This window comes from Ictidomys tridecemlineatus, chromosome 14 (genome assembly GCF_052094955.1).
Source record: "Ictidomys tridecemlineatus isolate mIctTri1 chromosome 14, mIctTri1.hap1, whole genome shotgun sequence".
In the NCBI taxonomy this organism is placed as follows: domain Eukaryota; kingdom Metazoa; phylum Chordata; class Mammalia; order Rodentia; family Sciuridae; genus Ictidomys; species Ictidomys tridecemlineatus.
Window position 1 is genome coordinate 50,744,288 of NC_135490.1, and position 20,098 is coordinate 50,764,385.

The 20,098-nt window shown below is 35.1% G+C and overlaps 1 protein-coding gene and 1 non-coding gene across 2 annotated transcripts in view; one reads left to right on the top strand and one right to left on the bottom strand.

Annotated features, from left to right (window-relative positions):
• LOC144370385 (transport and Golgi organization protein 1 homolog) overlaps positions 1-20,098 on the top strand; it is an 83,275-nt gene that overhangs the window by 47,266 nt on the left and 15,911 nt on the right. The window contains exons 7-9 of the mRNA XM_078031134.1: positions 657-802; positions 16,935-17,063; positions 19,375-19,396. Coding sequence (XP_077887260.1) covers positions 657-802; positions 16,935-17,063; positions 19,375-19,396 — 297 coding nt within the window. The remainder of the gene's footprint in view (positions 1-656; positions 803-16,934; positions 17,064-19,374; positions 19,397-20,098) is intronic.
• On the bottom strand, positions 3,829-3,935 carry LOC144370664 (U6 spliceosomal RNA). Its single transcript, XR_013430549.1, has one exon. It is a non-coding gene; the product is annotated as a U6 spliceosomal RNA (small nuclear RNA).

Sequence of the window (20,098 nt, forward strand, 5' to 3'; positions counted from 1 at the left end):
TGCTGTTTAATCAAACATACCCCAGGCTCATGTAACTCATACTGAAATTCCACCCCTACAAGCTCTCAGGTCTAACTGGAATTCTACCTCATTCACAGAGCCTCAATGCAGGTCTGTACCCAATTCCCTTTAGTCTCTCTTGGTACTACTGTGTTCTTTTTAAATAGTTGTCATCTGTCCATTCAATAAATAATTGTTGAGTATCTCTGCCAGGTGCCAGATACTGTGTTAAGCCTTGGCCCATTCCACCTGCAAATCTGCAAACCAAGACTCCCTCTCTTTCAGCTTTCCTAAAATTTTAAACACAAAGTTTCACCAGCACTAAATCCATGTTTTTTGAATGTGACCCTGTCTATATATCTCTGGTTTTAAAATTTTTCCTTGAGTAAATATTGTTCTGGTAGCAGTTGTATGGCCATGGAAGTAGTGGAGAGTAGACTGGAGATTGTTCATTTTATAATTGAAGGGTTTGACAGCTCTAATTAGGATTTTGAAGTTTTCTTCTCTGTTGTGTTAATTGTCTTTAGGAGAGCCACATATTCCAAGCACTGTGACTCATATATTTAGTGAAACACTCGATGAATATTGAAACTGAAGAGAGACAATTCTTATTCTATAGCATAAAATAAAATAGCAATTTCCCCTTTCAATTTTAGAGCTACTTATAACAGAAGGTACTCCTGTTGATGCTGCTGATACAGAAAACCAACTAGAGATAAAGGTCGAAGAGCCAGCAGATGCCACCCTTTTGGACAACATACTTTTCTTGTTACATTCATTCTTGCTTTATTTGTCTAAGATGGTAAGTTTGACATAGTTTCTTCAATTAGAATGTTGATTATTTATTAGTTTTTAAGTGGCTTCTGGTCATGAAGTGAAAAACTTAAAATGTCTTTATGAAAATGACTCTTGACCCTTTGAGTAGATAGCTCCTGAAACAAAAGCCATAGGGGTGTGGCTTTAATGGCTACTTGGTTTAGCACATGAGGAAGATTTGCTGTCTACCAAGGCTAGACATTTGCACACCTGTAAAAACTTGGTTCTTCCCCTCAGAACCTTTCATTCTGGCAGGGAGATAACAGCATTCACTTGAAACACAGTAAGATAATGGCAGAAAGAGTGGTATTTATTCGATGGTAGAACATTATTGTCCATAAATGCATTTATTATGGTTGGAAGGGTGATCAGTAAGGTCAGAAAGTGGTTGAGATGTGTTTGAAGCACAGGCAAAGGGCAAACAGGAGTCTGACATGTGGTTTGTTGTTGATTAGACAGGCTGGGGTGGTGGGGGAAGCTGGCAGTCAGAAATGTGTTCAGAGAAATGGAAACATGAAGAAAGGATATTTGGGGAGGGCAGGAGAATGTGAATAGTTGGTATTGTAAAGTGTGAAGTTGGAGGGGGATGGGCCTGTTGGAGAGGCCAGCAAATCTTAAAGGAAGTCATGAGCCAAAGTAGCATTAGACCATTAATAGTGGGGATCCTTAGAAAGTTTTAAGAATGAAAGGAATTAGGTTAGATCTGTTTCTTAGAAAGAGTCACTTAAGGCTGATCTTTCTAAAGAAAATCATGATCCAAACAAGACATTTAATCTGTCTAGAAGCTTATCTAAGCATTTTAGGACTTACCTCCCCCCTATTGGTATTTGTTGATATTGGACTTTTAAGAGTTTAATTATAGGAATGAGAAAGCTTTTAGAGGTTGGAGGATAAGATGGTCCTAGGGCCATTGTGACAGTAATCCTCCTCAACTGAAGTTATTTCCTGTAGGTTGTGTTATTTCAGAGCTTGTGTAAGAAAGATGATGTTGTTGTTTTCCTTGTAAAATGTGTAGATTTTGAAGCCAGGTAGATCTGGTTTCAAATCCCAAGGTTATCATTTAGACGTTTGGGCAAATAACTAAACTTTTGAAAAAAGTTTTCCTCATCTGAAAAATGTAGATAATGCTTACTCCAATCATAAGAATTAAATGATTTGACAAGGTAAAATGTCTGGTGAGGTGTCTGGCATTTTGAAGGGTTTTACCCCTACACACGCCCTAATTCTCATGTAGACAGTCAGAAGGTGGTATAAAGACAATGAATACCTGGGGAGGAAAGACCACCAGGGTGGAAAAGATGTGGTGGGGAGAAACAAATCATTTTTCAGTTGGCTCCATGTTTGTTCATGATGGTGGCAGCCACCTGGGTAAGGGGTATGTACGAGCCAGGCAGTTAGAATAATTATATTTCCAGTGATTAAAGCAGTCTTCTACAGTCATAATTTGATTATCAGAATGAATCAGCATCACTTGGAAAGTTAACAGCCTCATGATATGGGAAGGATTTCTTTATTCATATTTTTTAGGTATGCACAGAGCCCTCCTCTAGGTCTAGGTCAGGGGACATGAATGTGGTGCAGGTATGGTCAGTGATTGTACGGTGATAGGTAAGACATAGACGTGAGTGGCAAAGAAGAGGCACAATGTTAGGAGACTGATTTGAAAGGAGATTTCAAAAAGGCATTTTGATGGCCCAGTATGTACAGGACATTGTGCGAGGACTAAAAGAGTCTAACAGGTGTAAGGTATGATTGTGATTTTTGAAAGCCTTAAGAAAAGGACTTAACAAATATATGCAAAAATTATGAACAAGTCAATGTAAAATCTTAAACAAGTAGTATGATATCTGATAGGACTGGAGAGTAATAGGCTCTGATGTGTTTGGGAGATGTGCACCAATCAGATTCATTGATCAATGGAATCTTAGCAGAATCTTAGTGTTAGAAGAAACCTTGGAAGGCTGTTAGTCTAGTTTCTCACTCATTGCTGTTATTTTCTTTACTGTGGCCCTGACGAATAGTTATGAGGCCTGTACACCAGTATTTCCTAGCATGAGTCACTCTCTTACAAGGCTATATGTTCTGCTGTTGTCTAGTTCATCCTTGTATTGACTCCAAATTTTCCTCCACATGATTTCCTCTATAAAATTGAATTCTTTTCTACATAGAAATCCTTTAAATATTTGAAGTTATATCTTAATTTAAAAATTATTTTTAGTATTTTTATCATGGAAACTTTCAAATAAGAGCAGAGAGAATAGTAGGGGACTATAGGTAACCATAACATACTGTATATTTTAGAATACTAGAAAAAAAGATTGTGAAAGTTTTACCATAAAGAAATGATGTTTGAGGAGGTAGATATATTTAACTGATTTAAACGTTACATAGTGTATACATGCATCAAAATGTCATGTTACCTACTTCAATAATTATAATGTTTGTTTCTATGTACTAGTTAAAAAATAAATTTAATTAGAAAAGCTTTAAAGAAAAGCATAGAGAATAGTATAATGAACCCACGGGCCATCACACAACTTAACAGTAATTCCTTGAGAGCCAATATCAGTGAGTTTTTTAAATTTGTTCTAATTGGTTATACATGATAGCAGAATGCATTTCAATTCATTGTATATAAATGGAACAAAACTTTTCCTAGTTGTACACAACACGTGTAGTCCTACATGTACCTCGGGTAATGTGGTTCATCTCATTCCACCATCTTTCCTATCCCTCTGCCCCCTCACCTGTCCTACCTCCTCTTTGCCCAAAGTTCCTCCATTCTTTCCATGCCCCTTACCACCCACCTCACCCCCATTATGGGTCAGCATCCACTTTCAGAGAGAACATACAGCTTTTGGTTTTGGGGATTGGCTTACTTCCCTTAACCTGATATTCCCATTCACCCGCAGATGCCATAATTTTTTCTCTTTTAATGCTATAAGTAATATTCCATTTCATATATGTACCACAGTTTCTTTATCCATTCATCTGCTGAAGGGTTGGTTCCACAAAACTATGGAATACTTCACAAATGTGGGTGTCATCCTTGCTCGGGGACTATGCTGATTTTTTCTGTATTGTTCCAATTTTAGTATATGTGCTGCCAAAGCAAGCACACTCTGAGTTTTAACAAATGTAGATACCCATGTAAAAACTACCATAATAAAGATATAGAACAGTTTTTTTTTCTCACTAGAAAAGGGGTTTCCTTGGGATCCTTCCCAGTGAGTGCCTTCACCACCTGTTCCAGGCAACCATTGATAACTTTTTTTTTAAACTATAGATTCATTTTTCCTACAGTATTGTTTCATATATATGCCACTATAAGTGGACTCATATCTAGGAGTGCAATTGCCTCCTACGTTTAATGTATGTTTTTGTCTTATGTGATACTGTCAAGCCATGCTAAAAAATGACCACAATCATTTTATACTTCCACCAGCAATTTAGGAGACTTCCACTTGACTTCATCTTCACTAGCACTTGGGCCATTCTAGTGGGTATGTCTTTGTGAGTTTATTTCCTGATAATTAATGATATTGAGTGAACATTTTTTTTCTTTTGAGATAGGGTCTCACTAACTTCCTTAGGCCCTTGATAAGTTGCCAGCCTCACACTTGGGATCTTCCTGCCTCAACCTGGGATTGATTGCTGGGATTACAGATATGTGCCATGATGCCAGGATCAAATAAATCTTCATGAGCTTGTTGACCATACTGTTTTTGTACGTCAACTCTCTCTGGCTAGCTGGAATCCAGACTTCTCCCAGCTCAGTGCCAACTGTGGGATTGGTTAGCTTATAGTTGTTCTTGGCCCTCACAGGTACTGCTTAGAATGTAGCCCCAAACTGAAGACCACCTCCATGCAGATTTCTGGAACTCTTTTTCTTTGTGGCTCCCATGTTTCTGGTAGTTTTCTCTACATATTTTTGGCTGCTTAATCTCCTGGAACTCTGGTCTCTCTCTCCTCAGTGAGACTGTTGTGCCCCATTTGTGTTCCCCTTTTCAAACTGAGGTCTAGAGGGTGCCTCCAGGTAGAATGCTCACCTATTTGTTCTCCTGCTCTTAGGGGTGACAGTTGCATGTTCCTTGTGGCTTTCTATCTGAAAAATAGCTCTTTAAAAATCTTTTTTTGACTGGGCATTATGGCACATGCCTTAATCCTAGTGGCTCGGGAGGCTGAGACAGGAGGATCACAAGTTCAAAGCCAAAAGTGAGGTGCTAAGTAACTCAGTGAGACCCTGTCTCTAAATAAAATACAAAATGGGGCTGAGACTGGGGATGTGGCTCAGTGATCAAGTGCTCCTGAGTTCAATCCCTGGTACCAATATATATATATTCCAACTTTCTGGTTGCTTTCAGTGGGAGAACAAGTCTCATATAAGTTACTCTCTATTGATTTCTCCTTTTGTTGTAACTTTTTGCAATAATTGAAAAAAATATGTTTGTGGGACTTCTAGGATATATTGTAGTTTGGGTGAATAAATGACATCCCCCTGGTACAACAATTTAACCTGTTTTCTCTATTGCCTTTTTTTTTGGTGGTGCTGGGGATTGAACCTCGGGCTCCATGCATTCTAGGCAAGTGCTGAGCTAACAACCTCAGCCTCTCTCTGTTGCTTTATATTTCTTGGAAATTGGTAGTCAGGTTTAGGTTCAATTCTGTTTCTTATGAAAATTTAATAGGAAATTATTGCATTGACATCTGCATGTCCTCTCCTTTGATGTTGACTACTAGTCAACAGTGACCTTGGTGAGATTTGCTAATATATTACAGGTTGCAAAATAGCAATGGTCTGAATTGCTGGGATTTTTCTTTCTTCATTTAAAGGCTGGGATGCCTATACAAATAAAAATTTATGATTGATTATTCTTTCTTTTTTTTGGTACTAGGGATTAAACTCAGGGGCACTTGGCTAGTGAGCCATATCCTCAGCCCTATTTTGTATTTTATTTATATACAGGGTCTCACTGAGTTGCTTTAGCAATTCACTTTTGCTGAGGCTGACTTTGAACTTGCTATCTTCCCTCCTCAGCCTCCCAAGCTACTGGGATTGCAAGTGTGTGCCACAGCGCCTGGCTATGATTGATTATTCTTTACACAGATATTCGGTTTGTATAGTTAAGGCAGGAGATAAACATTTGATTCCTTTTCTTCATTTAAACACTTTTCAGAATAGTAAGGTATTATTCTAGCATTATCAAATGATACCCAAAGGGGCTTTTGAAATCTTTTTAACTTTTATTTAAGAGTCAATATGATGTCATGCATTTAAAAATATTTGGTGTGTTTAATCCAGTTAGGAATAGTAATTGTTCTTATCTGATGCTCAATTTCTCCCCCTTTTGCCTTGTAGAAGCCTCTTTATCTTGGCTCCTGGGACCCTTTGCCACCACCTAGTGGTCATTGTTACCTGTTTCCCTTGCTTTTGAACTATGAAATGTTCCAAGTTCATCTTAAACATTCCCTGTCCAGACCTTGAAGGAACTATTTCTCTAAAAGAACTTTGGTTTCTTTCAATAGGAAATGGTATTTAGAGGCTACATTCCAAGTACTAGGATTGCTTATTGCTCAAATTGACTGTCATTTGTAAGCCTTTTTAGTGAACAAAGCTCAGAAATATGTGGGGATTTTTGATCATGTCATTTAGATAATTCCCATGAAAATTCAGGATGTTAGAGAGATTTTACTTCACTTCATCTATCTTAGATTTGTGTTTTCTTTCTCTGATGTTGGAGTTCCAGTTTTCAATGACATAAATATAATTGTTTACAGTCTTGTGCCACTTAATGACATTTTGGTCATTAGTGCATAATAATGGAGCTAAAAAATTCTTGACACCTAGTATTTTTAATCTTTTTTGTGTTTTGATATGTTTAGATATATAAACATTTACAATGTTACAATTGTCTACAGAATTCAGTATAATAATATCTTATAGGTTTTTATCCCCAAAGCGATGATATACCATATATGAATACCTACGTGTGGAAATGGCTATATTTTCTAGGTTTGTATAAGTATACTCAATGATGTTTACACACTGAAATTGCCTAAGATGTGTTTCTCAGAATTTATTCCCATTATTAAGCAACACACGACTATATTTATGTTGTTTAAAATACTTTCAGGAATGTATTCCTGAAATGAAATGAAATTCTCTTGTCTTTAAGCTATATCCCACTAAGGTATGTTTGAAATAATTCATTTCTGTGGTTTGTCACCAACATGATATCACAGGTTGTTTCATTTTTGCTTTCAATATTTAGGTGTTAATTTTTAAAGATTTTTTTATTTATTTTACAATTATTTAAATATTTAGAAGAGCCAAAGTTAATTTGTGAAAATAAGTTGTTTCTGTTTTCTGGTACTGGTGATTGAACCCAGGGCTCCTATCCACTGAGCCACATACCTAGGCTCTTTATTTTTTATTTAGAGATAGTTCTCACTAAGTTGCGTAGGGACTTGCTAAGTTGCTGAGGCTAGCTTTGAACTTGTGATTCTCCTGCCTGATTTTGAAAGAACTCTAGCTTTTGTCCCAGTTCTGTCTACCCTGATATTACTCTCTTTTATAGTTAACTTTTAAAATTTATTTCATTATGCATTCTGCTATTAAAAAAATAAGCAAATGAGAAAAGGGATATGCAGCTCAGTGGTAGAGCACTTGCCTACCACACAGGAGGCCATGTGTTCAATCCCCAGCACCATAAAAAGAAAAAGAAAAGCAAATGATTTTTACATCTAGCTATGATAGATTTATATAGGTACTGGCTTCACCTTCCCAACTGAAACAACTAAAATAAATATGAAAAAAAACCCACAAACATATAAAATTTTAAGATCCAGTAACATTGAAGATCAAGCAACAAAGAATGATTCTGGAAACATAAAGAACAAATGCTATGAGCTCTTTAGTTGCCCCAGCTTTTACTATGTTAAGAGATTCCCAAGCCATGACAAAGAAGGGGAAGTCAGGCAGAACCAGAGGATACCATGAATTGAGAGATGGTGCTGAGATTCCAGGAAAACCAAAGTGACTAGAATTCACAGGGTGGAGTACCAAAAGAAGGTTGCTACATTGAGAGACAATTCTGGAAATCTGTGAAAGGCTCTCTGAGTGTTCAGCAGGGTATTGATCTGCACATAAGTGTGATGAAACTGCTTAGCAAGTCAGAGAAACCATCTTAAGTGATTAGAAGGAACAGGTCTTAACACAGGGACCAGAATAGCACCTGGAAAAAACTATCTAAGGAAGTTGGGTAGAATAATCAGAAGGGTGTTACCTCGGACTGACTATTACAATTTATGTCATACCTAACAAATATTCAGACCCAAGAGAATCAAATTGTTTCCAGTAATTTAATTGTATACGAAATATTAAGAATAGTAATTCGTAATGTATGGCATCGATTCAAAGCTTACCAGGCATGCAAAGAAGCAAGAAAAATACATTCCACAATGATGAGGAGAAGAATCATCCAATCAAAGCCAACTGAGAACTATCGGAGATGTTAGAATGAGGTAATGGCATTTTTTAAAAAGTCATTACTACTATATTTCGTGTGTTAAAAAGGTAAAAAGAGATATAGAAGATATATTTTAAGAAAATCAGACTTCTAGAGTTGAAAATATATGATAAACACAGTGGATGGGATTAATGCCAGAATAAGCATTGTGATGAAATTGTTAGTGAACTTGAGGACATAGCAGGAGAAGTACCCCAAATGAAACAGGGAAAATTTCTTCTGTTAAAGAAAAGTGAACCAGAGCATCAGTGAGCTGTGGGACAGTTTCAAGTTGAGCTATGAGAGGTATTCAGAAAAATATTTTAAGAAATGATGGCCAAAAATTTGTGAAAACTGTACATCTGCAGATCCAAGATATTAAATGGGACTAGAGTACAAAAAGCATGAATAAAGCTATATCAAGGTATATTATATCATAAATAAATTGCTCAAAACCAGTGATAAAGAGCAATCTTAGCAGTTAGAGAAGACATTTATGTAGAGAAGAACTAAGGATGACATCAGATTTCTTGTCAGAAATTAGGCATAAGAGAATATAGTGGAGTGATACCTTTAATATATTTGAAGAGTAATAATGTTGGCCGATAATATCATGCCCAGTGAAATATCTTTCTAAAATGAAGACTTGTACTGACATACAAGCTGAAAGAATTCACCTACACTTGCACCAAGACAGCAGATGGAAATAATGGAATAAAGGAGTAAAGAACACTGAAAATGGTGACTGTGTGCATAAATATTTAAAATAATTTTTCTTATTTGAACATTTTAAAAAGTCATTGACTGTTTAAAGACAAATATCAGTGTAGTATGGGACTTAGAAAACATGTAAAGTAAAATACATGACAACAGTATAAATCTCAGAAGGGTAGTAACTATTGTAATGTTCTTATTGAATATGTGAAGTAATATAGTATCATCTGAAGGTAGATTGTGACAAATAAAAGATGTATATTCTAAACCCTGAAGCACTAAGATTAGAAAACAGAGTTATAGCTTAATAAGCCAATAGAGGAATCACTAAAAATACTGATAGTGGTATTTCTGCAAAAGAAGACAGAAAGAAAAGAAAAAGAACAAAGAACAGAAGGAACAAATAGAAGATTATATTAAGCTTACACCTATGCACGGCAGTAATCCTATTAAGTGGAAAGTATCTAAATACATCAGTTAAAAACAGAGATTGTCATATTGCCTAAAGAAGCAAGACCCAAATAGATGTCTAAGGGAATAACACTGTAAATAGAAAGACACAAAGAAGTCAAAATTAAAATGATTGAAAAAGGTATCTCATGTTAAACACTAGTCAAAGGAAATCTGGAGTAGCTACATTAAACCAAAAGAGGTTGTGGGGCAAAATATATCATCAGGACTAAAGAAAGTTATTTCCTAATGATAAACGAATCAGTCAAGATTATATAATAAACCTAAATGCTTGTACTTTTAATATTAGACCTTCAAAATACATGAAGTATCAAAATTGATAGAATTATGAGGAAAATGATGAATCCTATAGATTACATTTAGAGATTTCAATATCCTCTCCTCAGCAATTGGCAGAAAACGAAAAATAAAAGTAAGGTTGTAGAAAGTGTGAATGACATAATCAATCCATCCATTTGAAATTAATTGACATTTATAGAAAACCCCCAAGGAGCTTAGTGCACATGGAACATTTACCAAGATAAACTATATTCTGGATCTTAAAAAAATTATCAGTAAATATAAAAGTATTCAAAGTCAGGCAAAGCTTATTCTCTGAACACAATAAAATGAGAAATCAATAATGGAAAAATCTGGAAAATTCTCAAATATTTGAAAACTTAAGTGCCAGGCTGCTATCTGCTATCTATCTATATCTATATGTATATCTGTATCTATCTATCATATTTATATATTTGGTATAAATGAACAACACAGTATATTTATTTTTATGTGGTGTTGGGGATCGAACCCAGTGCCTCACACATGTGAGGCAAGCACTTTACCACTGAGCTACAACCTTAGCCCCCACTGCTAAATAATTTTTGAGTCAAATAAATCAGAGAAGAAATTCATATTTTGAGTTGAATAAAACTGAAAACAACATATCCATTTGTGCAATGTCACTAAAGTGTTATTGGAAAACTTATAGCACTACCAGGCCCAAGATAGCTTTATTAAAAAATAAGTCTCCAGTCATTGACTTAGTTCCTACTATGAGAAACTAGAAAAGGAAAAATAAGTTAATCTCCAAGTAAGCAAGAAAAAAAGATATAATAAAGACCATAAGTCAGTAAAATTTTTAAAAAAGGAAAATAAGAGAAAATCAATGAAACCCAAAGCTAGTTCTTTAAGATGAATAAAATTGATCAACATCTAGTGAGGGAAATAAAAGAGGAGACACGGGTTACCAATATTCGCAATCAGAGAAGGGATATCACTACAGATTTCACAGATACTAGACTGATAATGGGGATATTATGAACAGTTTATGTTAATTAACTTGACAATTTAGATGAAATGAAGAAATTCTATTTAAGCCACAAATTGCAAAAGTTCACTCAAGAAAAACAGACAATTTCATAAACCTTGTTGACTATTAAAGAAATTGAAGGTATAGGTAAAAACCTTTCTACAAAGAAAAAAATATAAGACCAAGATAGCTTTATTGGTGATCCAATTAAACCTGTAAGGAAGAAATGATACTAATTCCTAATAGTAGTAGTAATACTAAACCCTTGTAGAATATTAAAGCAAGGAAATATTTCTCCTATGAATCCAGTGTTATCACTACACCAAACCAAGACAAAGATATAATAAGAAAAGAAAACCACATACCTCTCATGGGATCTCCAATGAATCTGTACAGAAATTCTAAACAAAAATTTAAGTCAAATACAACAATATGTAAAAGGAAAATACATCATAGACAAAAACTAGACGGATGATGGGGACTTATGTCAAGAATCCAAAATTTATTTAACATTTGAAAATCAATGAAATTTACCACATTGATGTACCTAAAAGCACAATCTTTGTGTTTAGCTCGAGAGATACAAAACAAGCATTTAAAAAATATAGCAGAGGGGGGAAATGTTGGGGAGTAATATTGGCCAAATTATATTGTTATTTTGTGTGCATGTACAAGTAGATGACAATAAATCGCATCGACATGTAAAAAAAAATAAGCCCTGATTATTATTTAAAAAAATTTTTTAGATGTTGATTAACTTTTATTTTATTCACTTATTTATATGCGGTGCTGAGATTTGAACCCATTGCCTCACACATGCTAGGCAAGTGCTCTACCACTGAGTATCAACCCCAGCCCCTCAGCATTGATTATTGATGTAGAAAAACAAACAACAAACTAGGAATAGAAGGGAGCTTAAAACATCCTCTGAAAAAATGCAGCTAACCTCATACTTAATGGTTGATAATTGAATACTTTTCCCCAAGATCAGAAACCAAACAGAGATGTCTACTCTCATTACATCTATTCAGCATTGTACTGGGGTGCAGTAAGGAAATAGCTAGTATACTAAGGCAAGAAAAAGAAATAAAATGCACTCAGATTGGAAAGGAAGAAATAAAATTCTCTTTCTTTTCAGATAACATGAATATATATAGATACAATCTGGTATAATCTAGAAAAAAGCTATTGTAAGGTTGACAGATAAAATTTACATCTAAAAGCAATTATATTTTCTATATATTAACAATGAATAATTAGAAATTGAAATTTTAAAGATTTCCATGTACAATAGAATAAAAATATGAAGTATTTAAACATAAACGTGGCAAAAACTAAAATGTATATATTAAAAACTATAAAATATTGCTGATAGAATTTAAAGAGAACCTAAATGGAGAGATATACCTAATTTATGAGTCAGAAGACTAAGGTGTCCATTCATCCCAGTTTAATCACCAGAGTCAACATTATTCCAATCAAAATCCCTGCAGAGTTTTGTAGAAAATGACAAGCTGATTGCAACGTGGCTTCAAGACTTAATCTAGGGCTGGGGATGTAGCTCAGTGGTAGAGGACTTGCCTAGCATATGCAAGGTCCTGTGTTCAATCCCTAGTACCATACGAAGAGGAAAAAAAGAAAAAAATATTCTAAAGCTACAGTAATCAGGATTGCAGACAAAACATATTGAAACAGAGCCAAGAATTCAGAGATAGATACACAATATATATGGCAACAGTCATTGACAAAGATGGAAAGACAAGTAGAGAATGGAAAGTTTTTTCAGCAAATGGTACTGAAATTACTGCATATTTATATGCAAAATATTGATCCATGCCTTGCATTAGACACCTGAATTAACTCACAGACTTAAATATTAAACTCAAAACTACAAAACCTCTAGGAAAAAAAATAAGAGAAAAATTTTTGTTGAACTTAGGTTTGGCAAAGATTTCTTAAATTTGACAACAAAAGCATTAAAAAGGATTTGACAATGTGGGATTCATCAAACTTAAACCTCTGTAATTCAAAATACACTTTGAAGTCAATGAAATAGACAAAACACAAGCTGGGAGGAAATTACTGTAAAGCATTTATCAAGACTTGCATCAAGGATATATGAAGAACTCTTAGAACGCATTAGAAAAAAATATAGTCCTGTAAAATAACACTTCATCAAAGAAGATAAACAGATAGTAAATACATTAAAAATGCTTGACATAATTATCAGGGAAATGCAATTTTGAAGCATAAGAGTTACCACTACACACTTATTAAATATCTAATATTAAAGACAATTGTGCTGAGTGGTTGGAGAAGAGATGGAGGAACTGGATGGGTACACATCTGGTGGGGATATAAAGTGGTAGAATCACCTTCTTAAAAAGGTAAACATACACCAGTCATATCCAACCATTCTTTTCCAAAGAAAAGATAAGTTATATAGCAATAGGAGGAATTTTATATCAGTGTTCTTGGCTATTTTATTTGTAAAAGCCCCAAACTGGAAAAAAATCCAAATGTCTATCAATAGATGATAGACAAATTGTGGTATGTACATGTAATGAAATGCTACTCAGCAATAAAAATAGATGATAGATAAACTGATGTAGATGAATCTCAAATTATGCTGAATAAGAGAAGCCATAGAAAATACAATATATTATCCCATACACATAAAACTTGAGGAATACAAAGCAATCTATTAAGATAAGACATTTTGCTGGAGGAATGGGAAAGTGGGGGGCAAGAAAGAAGGGTGACAAAGGGCAAAATTACCTAGAGAATGAGAATATTTTTGGAAGTAAAGGATGTGTATATTATCTTGATTATAATGGTGATTTCATAATTTCATGTTAAAATTCATCAAATTGCACACTTTAAATACATGTAATTTATTGCATGTCAGTTTTACCTCAAAGCTATAAGAAATAATATATTCATCTTTTTTCACTTTCTAAGATACAAATAGTATTCTATAAATATTTTTCTCTACTTCATTTTTAAAAAATGTATTCCGGAAACCAGCTCTTAGCAGTATTTAAAATTATTTTCTTTCTTCTTTGGTTTATTCAACAACTTTCATTGATGACGGTTGTTTCAGCCTTTTGTGACCATCTTGTATTGTTATAATTAATGCTTGAATAACATAGTTTTGTAAATACAAGTTTTAAACATTTGTTGTTGTATTCCCAGTATCTTTAGAAATTAGGGCTGGTGGACTATAGCTCAGCAGTAGAGCACTTGCCCAAGATACCCTTCCCCAGCACTGAAAAAGTTAAAAAAAAAAAGTGGGATTGTTGAGTTAATAGGTAAATATATAAGCAGTTTTGGGAGATGTTGCCAAATCTCATTCATAAGGGTTGTATCATTTTGTATACTTATTAGCAGTGTCTGAGAATTTGTATTCCCCCACATTCTCTCACCTACTGAGTATGTTGTCAAACGTTTGGATCTTGCCAATGCAAGTGAGAAATGGTGTCTTGGTGTGGTTTAATTTGTATTTTGTTCATTATGAGCTAAGCAGAGCATGTTTCCATATGTTATAGCTATTTGCATTTCTTTTCCTGAGATCTGTTTATTTCTTCAGCCCATTTTTGTATAGGTTTGCTGGCCATTTTATTTATAATGTTCTTTATATTTCAGGAACATGATTCTTTGGACAATAATATGTTGCAAATATTTTTTCTGTTTGTCATTGTCAAACTGTGTGTGTGTGTGTGTGTGTGTGTGTGTGTGTGTGTGTGTGTGTGTAGCAGGTTTAGATACAGCCAGGAAAGATTTTTTCAATGAGGCAGGTTTTGCCCACTCATAATACATAGAAAATTTCACTTAATATTTTCTAGTACTTGTTTATTTTCTATTTTTACATTCATGTTTCTTATCCATTTGTAGTTTATCTTTTGAATAAGTAGAGAAAAATCCAATTTTATAATTTTCCATGTGGTAACGCTACTTATTAGAAAGTCTATTTTCCCCAAACTAACTTTTATTGTACCCCAAATGTCCAGTTGGTTCTGTTTCTGGATTCTCTATTCTGTCCCACAATCTCTATGTATTCCTGGGCTTGGACGAGGGTACATGAATTAATTATATAGTCTGCCCTCCCTGTACCCTTCATTGCTCTTCTTTTTCAGTGCTTTCCTGCTTATTCTTGTTCTTTTGAATTGACTATATTCAATTTGACGACAGATTTTTAAAGATCCACAGATGTTCATTTTCTCCCCAAGTTAAATGTCCCCAGTTTCTTCAATTTTTAGCACGTGCTTTTCGGGCTATTCATGATTCTGTTTTTTTCCACAAGTCATGCAACCCTAAAATGTGGCATCCAGAAATGAAGCCACCGGGGTGGGGTGATAATGACATGATTCCTTAGGGTTAGGCTTTTTTAAAAAGAGTGTCATCCACAATTGGAGAAAGTAACAGGACTAGAGTGAGCAGGGAAGGAAAGCCCAGCAGTAGTCTTTTAGAAGGGAGCAGGAGAAGCTTCTCCTCTTCTGTCTGCACTTTTGGGGCAGGTAGGTACCTGGTGTCTCAACACGTTGACAAAGGGTTTTGCTCTGGGAGGGGCTGGGAGGCCTGACTTTCTCCTTTTTCCTAGTCTCTGCCTATAATCCCCTTCTGCTAGTTCCATGGCTTCCTCCAGGGCCTTCTAAATCGCCGGTCCTCTCCTAGTTCCGGGGACAGGTGAGCCTCTTTCCTTCTGGAGTCCTTTCATTTGGACTCTTCCGCTTGGCTCTACTGGCGCTGTCCCCCACCGGGCTCCGCAGTTGGTTCTTCCCGCTCCCCGCCACGCCCCTTAGCATCCTCTGCTCACTTGCAGTTCACCCAGGGGCTTCCTCTGATGACGGGTTTCTCGTGCCTTGGGCGGAAAGCGCCTGTGGTGGAGGAAGGCAAAGTTCACTCCCAGTACCCGCCCCCTGCGCTGGGTCCTACTGAAGTAGGAAACGGTGAAAGAGAGGGTCCTGTGCTGTTCTGCAGGGAAGCGTCGCTTCCACTCAGCTGTCCCTACACCATGGACTCAGTACCTGCCACTGTGCCTTCTGTCACTGTTTCTCTGGGGGACCCAGAGCTCCTGGGACCCCTGTCGGGTGGCTGAGTTCTGGCAGAGTGGGTGCACTGACTGTCGTGGCGACGGAGAAATGGAGTGTGTCAGGCCCAAGGCAGGCAGGACGTGACTGTATGGTTAAGCGAGGCCGGTGAGAGTGTACTTGAGCTTTCCCCACTTGCACTTTTTTTTTGACGGAATAGAGGTGACAACCTCATGGTATGTTCTGAAATGCAGCCAACAATCCAAACAGCTAATGTTACTACAGGTCTTTTCCCTAAGGAGACTGCTGGGGAATTGGGCCCAAGTGACAGTTATCTCCTATTACGTGTAGAGGGCGGTGAAAACAGGGAAGAGTAGGCAGGTGTTTACTGCACTGCCTTTGAGCAACCATTTAAAATTAGGCTCTGAATTTTATAGAAGGATGTTAAATTCAGAGAAGTTTATCTAAGCCAGTTTTCAAGAGTTGTCTGAAATTACATGTCACGTATCTGTATATAAGAGTGGAATGGAAGTAAGATTTAAAATCTTATACATATATCGTCATTGTTTTTATTTGTTGCCATAAAATTAATTAGTTCTTTCATATATTTAAGTTTTGTCTTAAATGAATATTTTAAATTATAAAAACCAGGTTATCTAAGAGAAAAGAATGATCCAGAGGGATTCTAGCCAGGTGTTAGACAATGTGATGATATAGGGCCTATTACAAACTGGAAATGTATGCTCAATTTAAAGTATTTAGATTCGGGCTGGGGTTGTGGTTCAGTAAAGCGCTTGCCTAGCATACATGAGGCACTGGGTTCGATCCTCAGCACCATATAAAAACAAAACAATGTGTCCACCCTAAAACTAAAGATACATAAATAAATATTTTTAAAAAGTATTTAGATTCATTATACTTGAAAACACTGGAAGCGAACAAAAAATATGAGACTGCCAGTATCCTCTCTCTTGAAGAAGCTATTGGAAAATATTGAGGAGGTGGATTTCTGATGAGGAAGTTGGTTTAGAATTGCCATGATTCTTTGTGACTGTTTTGTTATAAATTTAAGGTTTCCCATTTCTTCTAATTTGTCTGTTTAAGCTGTTTACTACATTGCCTGATGATACTCAACCTGTGCCTGATTTTTATGGACTACCATGGAAGCCTGTAGTATTCACTGTTTTCTTTGGGATTGTATCCTTTGTCATTTTCTCTTGGAGAACTGCTTTTGTGAGTAAATTAACTTACTTATACCTTAGCACATAAGCACAAGGATTATTTTATATAGTCACTGCCCCCCCTTTTTTTCTTTTTCAATTGCTAAAACACAAAATAGTGGTTTAAGTCAAACTAACATTATAAAATAATTTAGTGTGGGTGCAGTTGGTAGAACTGGTAATTCTTACAGCCATCCTGACCAGTAGTTTCATATGTATCAGAAGTCTTAAAAGTGGGATAAAAGATGGGATAGGTTAGATAAATATCCTTTTATGTAGCATATATGTCTAATAATCTATCTTAAAGAAATAACTATGCTTTGAAGATTTTGGTAATGTTTTTCAATGGAACAGTGTATTAGATTGAAGACTTAGCACAACATAATTCATTTAGGGGTTATTGTATGTTCGATTAGTGGAATAGTAGGCAGATTTATTTATTTCAAAGCTTTGAGGTACAGAAAATGCTCACAATTAAATGTGAAGTGGGAAAAAAAAGCAGAAACTAAGATTTAAATGTTGATGAACTGTATGTTAATATAAACATACAAACAGGGGGAAATGCTGCAAAGAAATACAGTAAAATGAGAAAAAGGAGATGATATAATTTTTCCAGTCTTTTATATAAATTTTTCCCAGATTTTATGATTTGATCATATGTACAGAAAATACCTTTTTATTTGGAAGTATAGATTATGTGTTGTCCAAAAATCCATTAAATGTTTTGTTCATTAAGGTTTTTTTTTTCCTGAGCAGAATTAGTCTATCTCTGTGTATGTGTGTACATATATGTATAAGTGTGTGTGTGTGTGTGTGTGTGTGTATATATATATATATATGTGTGTGTATATATATATATATATATACACACACATATATATATATATATATGCGCTTATACATACTTATGTTTGTACTGTAGGTCATTCTGTTTCATAGTTATTTAACATAATTGGAAGAAAATTATTTTAGGTAAATGGACTTTGCATATGAAAAGCCTAACAGTTAAAGAGGCCAAAAACATTGGATACAAATCTTTTCAAATCTGAGTGTTCTTTTTCTGATTTCTTAATTATTTCAGACATATCATTGTTAAGATAAGTTTCCTCTCCTTGTACAATTGAGTGTAAAATCTCTTAAAAAGTATTCCCTTCTTAAATAGAAGAATTGTTTGCCTGGATTCCTGTGAGGAATTTTCTAATCTCATTGAACTTTTTCTCAGCTAAAAGTAAAAAGGAAATAGAAGGATAAAGAGAAGAGAAAAACATGAAAACATTTTATATTTCTCTCTCTTGTTTCTTTCATTTCAAGAACCCTGGTACCTGTTTCTCTTTTCACCAGGTTATGTGGGATGTGGTTCCTAGCTTGTTGCTCCTCAGTTTCAGCATTTGACTTTAAAACTTTAGTCTCCCTACCTTAGATGACTGCTTTTATGCTACTTCCCATTTTCCTCTGTTGTCATTTTGAGTAAAAGGTTAGCAAGGCTATGACATTAAAGAAATGTTCATTTTTTTCTGTGTTGGAGTTTTCTGAATGCAATTTCCTGTTACGAAGATCCCCTGGATGATCCGTGGACACATCTGAATATCCCATCACCATTTATAACATTTGAAAGGACAAGTAATATGCTAAGTTACAAAGAAATTTAGTGATGTTTTAAAAAAATTTCTGCTTAGGTTTTATTATCAGGTAGTTTATTGCTGTTTTTTGGAAACGATTGTTTTTGTCCTTTCCAGAATATGTTAATTGTCATTTCTCTTATTGCTTGTGCATTTTCTTCAAGCAGTCTTTCCTTTCAGATTTCTTGCTATATATTTAGTGGTTTGCAGAAATAAGATGATGTAGCCTCTTAGTTTCTAAATTCAGCCAATAGCCAAATTTAAATTGGAGTTCTAAGATGTTTTCTGGTGAGTGAAAGTGGCATATCTTAGTACAAAGATTATGCATTTAATATTGTTTCCTCAGATTTCTTTTGAATAGTCATTGTTTCTAGACTTTATCCTGGTTATTTAGAATTGTCAAGTAAATGATTTTGAGTATACACACACACACACACACACATACACACACATACACACATCTTTGCTGTGAAATAAGGTACATATCTTAGTGTTTTTATGTCAGAGGCTATTTATGAAATATCACTACCAATTAAATTTAAAAGGCTTGTTAACCTTTACTTATTTTTAATCCTATAAATTATTATCCTGAACCAGAATGTTATTAAATTCTCACTTGGTTATGATTCTGACTGTTGTTTTAGGAATGCTGTTTCTATTGAGCAGATGTTTGACATCAAATTTAATCTTTTTTCTCTCTTCTAGGTAAAAGATAGAGTATATCAAGGTAAATTTTTAGGTTTCTTAAACTTGTAATAACCCTTTGTATTGGTGTTTGATGTGTGTTTTATGTATGTTAGAAGTAGATACAGTGACTTTTAATGTCTATTATCTTTTTAACCTCCTGAAAATTTTACTATTCCTAGGTTGCTAGCATGTATAATAGAGTAGATGATGATGGTTCCAACTCTGAGATAGGAGATAAAGAGGAGGAACAAATTGTGGATAGGGAGATGATGATAAGTTTTAATTTGGGGCAGATTAACTTTGAGTATTGATGTAATGCAGATGTATTACATTTGAAGAGTATTTCTATGCTAATGATTTAATCATGCATTAAGTAATTGAGTAGATAATTTGAAGAATGGTAATGTGAATCAGTATGTTTTCATTTCTGTTTTTCTTTGCAAAGAATTAAATGATTCCATTTTCGGAAAAGAAAGTGTTTTGAGAAGGGGGGAATATCAAGCTACAACACTTTACTTTATTTCCCATCTGTGAAATAAGCTTAAATTGAAATATCATTTTGGATGGGAGGGGTTCCTGGGATTGAACTCTGGGGCACTCTACTGAGCCACATCGCCAACCCCCTATATTTAGAGACCAAGTCTCACTTAGTTGCTTAGTGTCTCGCTCTTGCTGAGGCTGGCTTTGAACTTGGAATCCTTCTAGCTCAGCCTCCTGAGCCACTGGGATTACAGGTGTGCAC